The sequence below is a fragment of the Silurus meridionalis genome, chromosome 6 (assembly GCF_014805685.1).
Source record: "Silurus meridionalis isolate SWU-2019-XX chromosome 6, ASM1480568v1, whole genome shotgun sequence".
NCBI classification, from domain to species: Eukaryota; Metazoa; Chordata; class Actinopteri; order Siluriformes; family Siluridae; genus Silurus; species Silurus meridionalis.
In genome coordinates this window covers 31312383-31325377 of record NC_060889.1, presented here as the reverse complement: position 1 = coordinate 31325377, position 12995 = coordinate 31312383, and the positions used below count along the sequence as shown (strand labels likewise).

The 12995-nt window shown below is 41.9% G+C and overlaps 1 protein-coding gene across 1 annotated transcript in view; it reads right to left on the bottom strand.

Moving 5' to 3' along the window:
• Positions 1 to 3017: 3017 nt before the first annotated feature.
• LOC124387971 (C-C motif chemokine 18-like) overlaps positions 3018 to 12995 on the bottom strand; it is a 34804-nt gene continuing 24826 nt past the window's right edge. The window contains exons 3-5 of the mRNA XM_046852593.1: positions 4897 to 4974; positions 3365 to 3476; positions 3018 to 3264 (exon numbers count right to left, since the gene is read on the bottom strand). Of these exons, the coding sequence (XP_046708549.1) occupies positions 3195 to 3264; positions 3365 to 3476; positions 4897 to 4974 (260 nt within the window). The 3' untranslated portion in view covers positions 3018 to 3194. The remainder of the gene's footprint in view (positions 3265 to 3364; positions 3477 to 4896; positions 4975 to 12995) is intronic.

The window sequence follows — 12995 nt, the reverse complement described above, 5'->3', positions numbered from 1 at the left end:
TAAATTGGGTTTTATTATCTTATGTCTTTATTGTGTGGACTGACGAATCCAGTGACGTTATTTACAATGTCAATGGTTTACAACATATCTTCTTTTGTTTGGATTTTTTGAGACGTCTTGCGGATAGCGGATGAGATTCCATGGCACTCCACAACGCTTTTGTCTCGGTTCTCACACTCTTGGTCAAGAACGAACACACTGCCCAGGAGCTTTTACTGGATCTGGACTCTCTGATCAGTCTAGCCACCTGAACTGATTGGCACATGAGAGAGTGTCATTTTGACAGAAACTACTAACGATCCTGGCAGGACTGTCCTTGGTCCACCTTGTTTCGATTCCCTTCTTCAGCCAGCCAGTCCCTGCCAACAGCGGTGCTCTATGGGACTTTGTCTCTATTGTGGTGAGGCAGGACATATGAGCCAAGGTACTGGTCGATGTCCAGGGCCAGAAACACAAGCTGGTGGTCTTTGTTGACTCCTGGGCAGATACTAAAATCATGGATGAAGAACTGCCAAATGAAAAATGATGAAACAGGTCCAAAAATTCCTTGGCACTGCCATTTCTACCATGAATTCATCCAGGGTTTCAGTTACATTGCTGCTCCCCTGCTCAGACTTACATCTACCTGCCGGTCATTCTCCTGGGCCTCAGAGGCCAAACAGGCATTCCAGAGACAAGAGACCATGTCTGCTTTCATCATTACCTTGCCAGCCCCAACTTGCCAGTTTATTGTGGAGGTAGACGCCTGGAACAAGGGTGTGTGAACTGTTCTGTCCCAGAGGGAACTGAATGACAAACCAGCTACCCCTGTGCACCCTATTCTCCCGTCGGCTCAGCCGTGCTGAACAGAACTCTGCCATTGGGGTTTGAGAACTGCTGACACTAAAGCTGGTGTTAGAAGAATGGCGTCACTGGCTGGATGGCGCCGAGCACCCTTTGTCCCTTCTGCAGCAATAGTTTTGGTAGTCCACTGCCAAATGGGTGGTCTGGGTGGAATACGCCTATAACATGCCGGCATGCTCAATAGTCAACACAGCATTTTAAGTTTCTGAGTTCTCATTTTCATTTTTTGTGTGTTGATTTTCAGAGTCGATCCATGAGCATTCAACAAGATCAATTGAACTCCCTGAACAACCCTCTGCTCTCTAAGCATGGAATATCAACTATATTGATCAGTCCTTCCTGCTCCACTGATCCTTCCATTCTTTTTATTGCCATTTATTTGACTACTTCAGATCACAGATCAACTTAAATTGTCCTCTGTTCTGTAAACTTGTGTAAAATGACTGTAAATTCAACCTTTTTCAGTGTTACTTACCTCGGGATTTACACATGAACATTATCGGAGGAATTTGAACTTTAAAATCCAGTAATATTTCCTACACACTGTTAGATATGAAGTTGACATCCAGTCAGGACCTGGTAGCCAACCAGAGGTGGGTAGTAACGAGTTACATTTACTCTGTTACATTTACTTGAGTAAGTTTTTGAAAAAAATATAATTCTAAGAGTAGTTTTAAATCACTATACGTTTTACTTTTACTTGGATAGATTTCTGAAGAAGAAACTGTACTCTTACTCTGCTACATTAGGCTACAACGAGCTCGTTACTTTTCTTTTTACCTCTTTGGTATTCTACACATCAATTTTAATGTTTTATTTTGACAGAGAAAGAAACTTCCACTAAGGCTTTACCACGTGACTGTGTTTCACCAATCAAAAGTAGTTGTGCAATCTCGTCACGTTACCATACTCGATCTCAGCGGTGGGACGGGTTAGTTAGCAACACAAACTTGTCAGAATCAACCGTCGGCAATGCAGACACAAACGAGGAGGAAAACCCACTTCCCTGGCCTCATATTGAAAGCATGTTTACCTTAGTGAAAGTGCGAGAGAGCAGCTACATTATGAGGTGTTCAGCATGCCTGGTATGAAATGTGTGTGTGTCTCTTTCTGTTGTTCTGTCACTGGAGACACACACACACACACACACACACACACACACACACAAAGACACACACAGTTTATGAGAATTTATGGGCTGCCTCGTTCTAGTTCTGCCTGGTAAAAAAAGTATAAAGGTTTGGAAATTTATGTTACTTGTGGGTATTTATTTTTTATTTATTATTATTTTATTTATTGTATTTATGAAGTACTTAAATTTACCTGAATTATTTAAATTTAAGCTATTTTGTAATTCATTCATTTTAATTTATTTTATTGATTGGATGAGACATAATTTGCCTAAAGATTATTTTGTATTTTGTCTGTCTGATTGTTGTCTTGTGTTAAAAAATAAATCAGACGTTACTCAACAGTTAATCAGTACTTGAGTAGTTTTTTCACCAAGTACTTTTTTACTCTTATTCAAGTAATGATTTGGATGTCTACTTTTTACTTTTACTTGAGTCATATTATTCTGAAGTAACAGTACTTTTACTTGAGTACAATCTTTGGCTACTCTACACACCTCTGTAGCCGACATTGAGCTACTCAGAGAACCAGTTTCACTTAAACTTTCATCAGAATGTAAACATTTATCCACCTCAGACACTTCACTTATATTATTATTGTTGCAATAAATGATCAACAGAAATGTTCTGCTGTATATTTAGTGTATTTAGAGTACATGTTGAGATGATTAGATCATTTGGATAGATCACAGATGTCTACATTGTGGGTAGATGATGTCACAGTTTTAACCTGATTGTGGGCAAAGATTTGAAAATATTTCTTTCAAATTTCTTCTAATGTTCATGAAAACTGTTTGAAATGCTTCAGTTCCTGTTTCTCTGATGCTTCTTCTCTCTGTGTGATACTAAATCCATGTATTAATATACATTCCACCACCATCTCCTCTGATTCCTGATACTGAACACATCCACACTCTTTCTAGATATTTTTCCTTTTATCCATTAACATTACATTTAGATCATTCCATTGTAGAAAGAAAAAACTTTGTAGCCTTCTTTTATTAGTTTTCTGAAAAAGACATTATTCAGAGAAACAAACCAAGAGTCTGTGAGCTATAAATGTACTTTAATTTGCATAGAAAATATGAATAATCAGTGCAGTTACAGGTGCAGGTCTGATATATAAAAAAGCTTTTCCTGTTAGGCAAGACATCAATTTGCTTTAAACAGCATTCTATTCTAATTTGAATCTGATGCTTGAGATGAAGCTGCTGTTATAATTTAGATGATCTGCTTCACCCAGTCCACCTCAGGGTCCGCACAAATCTGCAATCCATTTTTTGTTGTAAGACTGTAGGGGAAAGAAGATAAAGATCAGAGCTGTGATCTGTGTGATCTGTGAATCAACTGATTTAAAGTGTCTTTAAAAAAGCAGCAGGTTGAAATCGTACATGACTCCAGGAAGTGTGCAGTCGAATCTCGTTTCTTCAACATTGTCGATGTTCGCTGCAGGCACCGGGGATTTATGAAACTCAAAACAGCACAATGCTGCTCCATTTGTATCTGTAAAAAATATTTCATTATCTACTCATTTATTTCAGAATAAAGACCGAAGTTATATTTAAGTCATGAGGCCTTTTTTAATTATCTACATCAGGCGTGATCTTTTTTTTCCAGATTTCTTTCTTTTTTAATTCTTTATACACATTTCCTGTATCTATTGCAAAAACAATGTAATTGACTTTTGCACTGTACTGTGTGTACTGTATTGCAGTATATATATATTTACAGTGGAACCCCGCTTAACGAGCACCTCTCTTAATGAGTAATAAAATGGCTCCCTTAATAAGTGACATTTCGCATAACGAAAAGGGGACGTCCCCTCTTCACGTCACTTGCTTGTGCACCAGGACGTTCCGAGCCCGTGCTACATCAGTCTGTGTTTATTATGTGTTTATTCCGCTAGCATGTCAGTGTTGCTTGTGATCACACTTTTTTCCAAACTTGTCCAAATTATTTGTGCAAAGTTTAATAACCCTTACAAAAATGTCCCAGAAGAAAAGCCACAAGAAGACAGCCATAAGAACATAAAAATAACCGTAAATCATTGAAAAGCGAGAACAAGGGCATGAGGGTGAGCGTGGCTGATCTAGCACGCACATACAATCGATCTACATCAACGATTTGCACTATCCTCAAGAACAAGTGCAAGATTTAGGAGAAAGATGCTTCAAAGGGAGTGACAAGAATATCTACGTAACGGTTTCGTATTCTCAACGATGTTCCAGGTTGGTTCGTTCCATGATAGAAGAAAAGATGAAGATGTTTTCTGCTCTATAGCAATTTATATATTATTTTGTTTGAATAAAGGTTACATATAAGTTTTTTTTTTTTTTGCCATGTAATGCATTATTGTATTTTACATTAATTTATTTGGGTAAATTTGTTTTACATTACGAGTAAGTAAGAGTCTGGAATGAATTGTGCTCCTTATGCGAGGTTCTACTATATATATGAATATATATCTCTGGCTCAATATACACAAATGATTATAATTATTTCAATATTAATTATTGATCAATATAATTTTTATTATATGACTGTATAATTGAAAATTCTATGAATAAAACGTCAATCTATAATAATATGTAATAATGATTACTGCAGTACTTTTATTTAAATTTTGTATGAAATGTTATCATTATTATTCAGCAAAAAAAAAAAAAAGGAAATTAAGGGTAATTATCCAGTCCATCTCAGCACTATGTTGGAAACCCACTGATTTTCACTGAACATCTGAATTCATGCTTGGGTTTAAAATGTGATAGTTTTCATTTTTTTTTAAACCCACAAAATAATAAATATTTACACTAATATAAATCAGACTCCCGGTTTACAGTGAACACACAAACACACATATAATTAGAATTTAGTTATGATAAAAGGTTAATCTCTATATTTAAAATACACAAATAAATCTTACTCTGTGCCATGGTGAAGGACTGAAGGCAGGAGAGCCCCAGAAGAACCAGCAGAAGAGAACGGCAGAACATGGCTGCTGCTGATGAAGATGATGATTGTTAAAATGTGTTATCATTTAAATATACAATAATAACATAGATATGATCTCTACACTGGGGTTATAGCCAATCAGAAGAGGAGAGAGAGTGTGTGGTGTGGTGGGGGGGTAGGGGAGTAGTTTAAAATTTCCTCTTTGAGTAAGAAAGAACAAACATCTCACACCCCACAATCACCATACCATCACCATCAGCTAGAAGCTAATTGTGGTTGTCACCAAAACTGATAAAGATCTAAAAAACTTTCCGATGGCTGTGTTTAATCTCATGCGCAATTAAAAAATAAGACAAATTTGAATCTAATGATGTTAAAACAACACTGAGTGTAACTCATGTAAATCATTTCTACATTCTATTTTTTGAATTATACATCATTAGTATAAAACATCAACAGTCTAATAACCTAAACGTCAGCAACACCAATGATATGAATCACACACTGCTTCAAATCTGCAAGCTGCAAGGTACAGAGAGCTAGCAGCTAGAAGATTGCAGGATGACCATATTGTCAAGGATCCTTCCTGTCCATGACACACAAAACAACCATCTGAGACAACATAGAAGAAGTTTTACTTCCTGGGGAGACTGCCTGAGAAACATCCTCACATGTACATTGGACAGTATTTGAATTGCTACATGGTTTGGTAGTTTGGTGGTTTGGTCATCCTCTACCATTGATCCACTGATCCCTTCAATCCTCCATTGCTGCTCTACTGAGCTCTCAATTCTCTACCACTGGACAACATTAGCTTTATCCTTTTCCACTGTAGCACTATAATCCCCCACACCTAGTCAGTGTGTCAAAAGACACTGTCCTATGTACATTGGGAGCTGTGCTACTGGTGCTATTTTAACCATGGGCATTACTGCAAGTAAGAACAAAGAGAAAACATGAAATCTTGTGTGAAAATGGGCAAATCTGCCATGGAGATGTTTGACATGATTCACCAAGTTTATGGCAATGCTGCAATGAGTCGTTTGAGGTGTTTTGAGTGGCACGTGCACTTTAAGAGTGGAAAAACATCACTGGAAGACAATGAGCAATCAGTAAGAACGTCTCTAGGTTATGTATGTAAACTTAGTTCCCTGAGGAACGAGACGCTGCGTCAAAACACTTTGGGAACGCGCCCAAGTGTTCATGCTTTGAAATAATGTGTGTTGTCTTCTTCTTCTTTCGTCGCTCCCATTAGGGGTCGCCACAGCGGATCATCCGTCTCCATACCACCCTGTCCTCTACATCTGCCTCTTTCACACCAACTACCTGCATGTCTTCCCTCATCACATCCATGAACCTCCTCCTTAGCCTTCCTCTTTTCCTCCTACCTGGTGGCTCCATCCTCAGCATTCTCCTACTGATATACCCCATGTCCCTCCTCTGCACATGTCCAAACCATGTCAATCTCGCCTCCCTCACCTTGTCACCAAAACATCCGACATGCGCTGTCCCTCTAATAAACTCATTTCTAATCTTGTCCATCTTTGTCACTCCCACCGAAAACCTCAGCATCTTCAGCTCTGCTACCGCCAGCTCCGCCTCCTGTCTTTTACTCAATGCCACTGTCTCTAATCCATACAACATCGCAGGTCTCACCACAGTCCTATAAACTTTCCCTTTCATTCTTGCAGATACCCTACTATCACAAATCACTCCTGTCACTCTTCTCCACCCACTCCACCCTGCCTGCACTCTTTTCTTCACTTCTCTAACACACTCTCCATTACTTTGCAATGTTGAGCCCAGGTACCTGAACTCCTCCACCTTCTCCACCTCTTCTCCCTGCAACGCACCACTCCACTGCCCTCCCTCTCATTCACACACATCTACTCTGTCTTACTTCTACTGACTTTCATTTCCTTTCTCTCCAGCGTGTACCTCCACCTCTCCAGGCTCTTCTCAACCTGCTCACTACTCTCACCACAAATCACAATATCATCCCCAAACATCATAGTCCAGAGAGACTCCTGTCTGACCTCGTCCGTCAACCTGTCCATCTCTATACTTCTCCATCAACATCCTCAAAGCAAATAAGTTCAAAGCTTTATTTATCCCCATGGGGCAATTGATTTAAGCTGTCATCATGGTGCTTCACACAATTAGAACACACATACAAATGTTAATAAAAAAAAAAAAAAATAATAATAATAATAATAATTAAATAAAATAAAATAATAGTAATAATAATAATAATAATAATAATAATAATAATAATAATAATTTATCTAATTCAACTGGATTTGTTACATAACCGTATTGCTTCAGGCACAAAAGTAAATTTGTACCGGTTTGTGGAACATTTAATTGATCTTAAACGTCGCCCAAGGGGCATCCACTCAAAATAGTCATTCAAAGGGTGTGTACAGTCACCAATAATTTTATGTGCCATTCTCATCATTTGCTGTTCATAATAAAATGTGAGACTTCGCAAAGGAACACCTACAATTTTGAGCACAGATTTACCATACCTTGCAAGCGATTCCTATTCTTTACAGACAATAAAGAAAACCAACAAATAAAAGAAAAGACAAGATACTTTCCACAAAAGAGTTATAAAAGGTCATAAGAATACGTCTCTGTACATTAAAAGAATTTAACTTCCTCAGCACAAATAATCTTTGATGTGACTTTTTACTAACTGCATTTGTATTTTGTTCAAACTTCAACCTGTTATCAATAATTGTTCCTAAATACTTGTATTCATCCACTTCATCGACCTGAGTGTTATTAATAATTACTCTTTGAGGTGCAAGTGTTTTCTTACTAAAATTAATAATCATCTCTTTTGTCTTTGACACATTCAAATCCAATTTCATCCGATTACACCATACAATAAAATCGTCCAAAACCGGACCATATTCCTGATCTGCATATGACAACAAAGATAAAAGCACCGTATCATCTGCATATTTTACCAGATAACTGTTATTATACGAACTTTGGCAGTCATTTGTATGCAATATGAATAGAACAGGAGAAAGTACACAGCCTTGTGGTGAACCTATAGAAATATTTGTTGTGTCTGATAGGACACCATTGACTCTTCCCCTTTGTTTTGTATCTGTTAAAAAGTTTATAATCTATAAAACTAAACCATAATTGAGATTAACCTGACTAATACGTTTCTGTCCCAAAATCATAGGTTGCAAAAAATTGAATGCAGACGAAAAGTCCACAAACAAAAGGCACGCAAAGGCTCCACAATTTTCTAGATGTCGACTAAGAGCATTCAACAGAAACAGTTTTGCATCATCTACACCTCTCCCAGCGCAATATGCAAACTGCAATGGATCTAAGAGTGGTCCAACAACTGTCAGCTTTCTTTAATATAGACACACACACCTCCTCCACGTTCTTTCCCAGTTGTGTCTTTATCTCGGTCCAGCCTGATAGGTGTTTCAAAACCTTGAATCCGTAAAGTGCTATCAGCGACCGAGTCATCCAACCAGGTTTCAGTAAATGCCATTATGTGCGTGTTTCTATATTCGTGCATGAAACTCCCATTGGCTTGTAGTTCATCCAATTTATGTCGAAGCGAGCGTACATTGCCTAAGAGTATTGTAGGCAAGGGAGTAAATCTTTCAGTCCTCCTTAGTCTGCGTCGTACTCCACCATGCGTTTCCTTCTTATTTTCCTTTTTGGGCCTCGGAAATTAGCAGAAGGCCGGAGTAACTCTTCAGGAATATTCCAAGCGGGATCAACAGGAACAGCATTCGAACGCAAGCCCAGCAGAAACTCCCGATTCATCACTGGCGCGTTCTCCTCCAAAACTCCGCCATGCACCAGGGCTGTAATCACATTTCCCCAACTCGCCAACAGCAGCAAAAGCGAAATCTTCCCCTGAATTAACATCTTCACTTTAAAATACTTCACTTTGGATTTTAAAATACTTAAAATACTGGAATACTTAAAAAAGAATCCCCTTAAACAGACTTATTAACATACAAACAACAAACAATGAAGCACACACGCAGCTCTGCTAGTCGCCACACGAGCAGCGCCCGGAAGTGTATATAAGGCATCTGTAGTGCTCTTCCTCGGCATGAAACCATACTGCTGCTCACAGATGGTCACCTCTTCTCTCAGCCTGGCTTCCACTACTCTTTCCCATAACTTCATGGTGTGACTGATCAACTTAATTCCCCTGTAGTTACTGCAGGTCTGCACATCTCCCTTATGCTTAAAGATCAGTACCAGCACACTCCTCCTCCATTCCTCAGGCATCCTCTCACCTTCCAAAATCTTGTTAAACAATCTGGTTAAAAAGTCCACTGCTATCTCTCCTAAACATCTCCATGCTTCTACAGGTATGTCATCTGGTCCAACCGACTTTCCACTCTTCATCCTCTTAATCGCTGCTCTCACTTCCTCCTTACTAATCCTATCTACATCCTGCTTCACCAACTTCACCTCATCCAACCTTCTCTCTCTCTGATTTTCCTCATTAATCAGCTGCTCAAAATACTCCCTCCACCTTCTCAACACACTTTCCTTACTAGTCAACACATTTCCCTCTCCATCCTTTATTGCTCTAACTTGCAGTACATCCTTCCCAGCTCGGTTCCTCTGCCTGGCCAATCGGTTTCGGTTTTCAAAATTGGACGCTGGCCGTCACTGATGAGGTGGTAGCTCAGTGGTTAAGGCATTTGATTTTGGATCGGAAGGTCACAGGTTCAAATCCCACTATCACCAAGCTGCCACTGCTGGGCCCTTGAGCAAAAGCCCTAAGACCACCCCTGCTCAGTTGTAAGTCGCTCTGGATAAGGGCGTCTGCCAAATGCCGCAAATGTAAATGACATCATGACCAGGAGTATAAAGCACATATAAGTGAATGCAGCATCACATATGTCTTGGAGGGGAACTTGGAGGATCAAGATTTTGAGGCAGCCTCACTCCGGGTGGAGTGAGCAATGACCCCGAAGGGAGCGGCGAGACCAGAGGACTCATAAGATGACGTGATAGTGTCAACAATCCACCTGCTCAGAGTCTGCTTATTAGCAGGAAGGCCTCTCTTGGGAGGGCCATAGCAGATGAGCAGCTGATTGGTCCTTCTCCAAGGACCTGTCCTGTGGACATACGTGTCCAGTGCCACACCGGATAGATCCGGTTTAGTTTCTCTTGGTCTGGGGCCTGGAACAGAGGAGGGATAGAGTGCCTGTAATCTTATGGGTCGTGGGATGACCGAGGGCACTATGAGGATTTAACCCATACAGGGGTAAAGAAAGGCACCAGCCATACCTGGGGTAAACTCCAGGAAGGAAGGGGCCACAGAAAGGGCCTGCAGGTCCCCTATTTTTTGATAGAGCAAATGGCCAACAAGAACGTGGTCTTGATTGAAAGGTGCCTCCAAGATGCCTCGGGTAGAGGCTTGAAGGGGGGCTCAGAAAGAGCCCCCAAGTCCCAACAAGGCACTCTATGTTGTACCCGGGGCCTCAGCCTCTGTGTGCCATGGAGAAAATTAAGCTCTGGAGTGGAGAATAGTCTCTACCACCTCAGTGGAGAGACTAGAACCTCAGAGCTGCACCCCCTCAGGGGCCAAAGCCACAGCCTCCACAGCTCTGGGCGGGGATGAAATATGGCAATATAGAACTGTGGGGGCCGAACCGGGGCGGGCCAAATAAGGTTTTACCCATGACTTGGACACCTCAGTGTGCAGGTTGGGAAAAAATGGAAGACCCTGACATGGAGGTTGTGACACGAGTGTCAGAAAGCGCTCATCTTATTTACTAGATAAAAGCCCTTTCTGCTCATTAACCGGCCAAGTTATATCGAGCTTGGCAACGGCACGCTACAACCTCCGAAAGCTCCTCGGCTTCCTTATCGCAGAGCGCTAAAACACCTCTCCAGAGGAAGAGAGGCGGAGCTGCATGCTCCCACCACAGAAGGAAGAATTCGCCAAAAGGTGTGCTTTCGAAGCCTGCGAGGGAGCGCTGGACTGAGCAGGTGCAGCTGGAGATAGGGACATGTCCTTCTTAAAACCCTCTGCGAGGTCCACCTGCGAACCCCAGGATCTGGCACGGCACTCTGCCATGGTGAGAGCGGGACCAGACCCAGAAGGAGCTAGGGCACACTCCTCGAAGAGTGCCCAGCGGAAGCAGAGCGAACAAAAAGACATACAAACGCAGTGAACACATTCGCCTCCCTCGAGAACCAACTTCGCATGCTCCGCTCTCAAGCAAGCAACACACAAGATCAACACTCGGGCGTGTTCCCGAATTATTTCACCGCATCTCGAGTTCCTGAAAGGGAACTTCAACAAGCTCAACCCCCAACAATGTCAAAACCATTCAACAACTTTTGCATGATGATCATCAGAAAACAACATTGCTGCTATTATCAGTGTGTCATATGAAACAGTCCATGCAATACTGCTCTGAACTCTAGTGTGGCATGAACAAGCTGTCATTCATGTTGAGGATCATTATCAGTGACAAAAATGTAGGTGTAAGGATATGCCCCTTAGATGAAGTGACAGCCTTCACAGTGAAAGAGCCTATCATCATGGGGAAGCAAACATTTATATTAGACAATAGACTAAAATTATATTAAAATCATTGGTTCTAATGCAATAGACCTTTTTCACAGGAATTATTTTAAAATGAAATATTAAAACAAATACAATTTATAGCAATTAAATTATTCAGGGTTTCATTTTATTAAAGGTGAGAAGTAACAAATCGTCTCTAGGTTACGAACATAACCCTAGTTCCCAGAGGGAACGAGACGCTCCAAACCACGTGTGAAATCTAGCAAATAGGCAAGCATGATGTCATAGACAGGCGACGTCCTGTAAACCAGGAAGCTGCAAGATGGGAGTGTGGCACGGAGACGCAGCGTCTCGTTCCCTCGGGGAACTAGGGTTACATTCGTAACCTAGAGACGTTCCCCTTCGGAATCTCAAGATGCGTCGAAACGCTTTGGGAACGAGTATCCAATCACGCCACACTGACCAGACCAGTGTGTGAGGGCAAAAGGATGGCATCCACTACCCACCTGCTTAACGACCGCCCATCGGCCAGGAACCTTTCCTATTAGGGCCACAGCAGACGGACAGCTGCACCGACCGCCTCCAAGGACTCGTCCTGTGGAGACAAGCATCCAATGCTTGCACTGGAAACAGCCAGCCTGTAACCCCTGGTTGGGGGCTATAAACAGAGGAGGGCAGAATGCCTGTAACACAACACATCGGGTTAACCCTGTGGCAAACTGTTCCTGTAAAAAAATCCAAAACTGAACTGAACGGGCAGTCAACTGGGTCCAAGACATGGTGCTCACACCGTGACGCGAACAGTCGCCATCGTGTGGTGTATGACCTCCTCGTGGTGGGAGCTCTGGAGTGGAGAAGGGCCTCTACTACCTCGGTAGAGAGACCAGCTGCAATGAACTGCACCCCCTCAGGGGCCACAACCACAGCTTCCATAATTTTGGGCAGGGTAAACCAGGGTTCCGCCCGCCTGCCACCAGGAAAAGGCGTACAGGCGTAGCCTCGGCCAAGACCGTCCCATGGCAGCCACTGTCTCGACAGGTCGTCTGCTCTGACATCCAACCGCAGTATTGTCCGTGCGGACCAACACATGGTGATCTCTCAGGACTGGGAGGAAGTGTTTTAACCCCAACAACACTGCCAGCATCTCCAGGCAATTTATGTGGCCCCGAGAGACGTGGGCCGCTCCACAGGCCACTCATATACTGCTCCCCACCCCGTGAGGGTAGCGTCCATCGTTAGCGTTATGTGACAACAAGGAGTCCCTAAAACTGGGCCTCGGGACAGAACGTAGGGCCCTTCCATGAATCCAAGGCTTGAAAGGCACACCGCGAAAGTACACTCTATCTGGCGTCTCAGTCTGAACCACAGTACCTTCATGCAGGCGAGAACAACATCTCAATGCTGAACTGCTTGGTGCTCTAAACAAGCCAATATCAACCAATCATCGATATAATTCAAAATGCAGCTGTGCACTTTGTGACGGTAAGGGGTGAGAGTGCTAGGCCGAACAGGAGGACCGATAT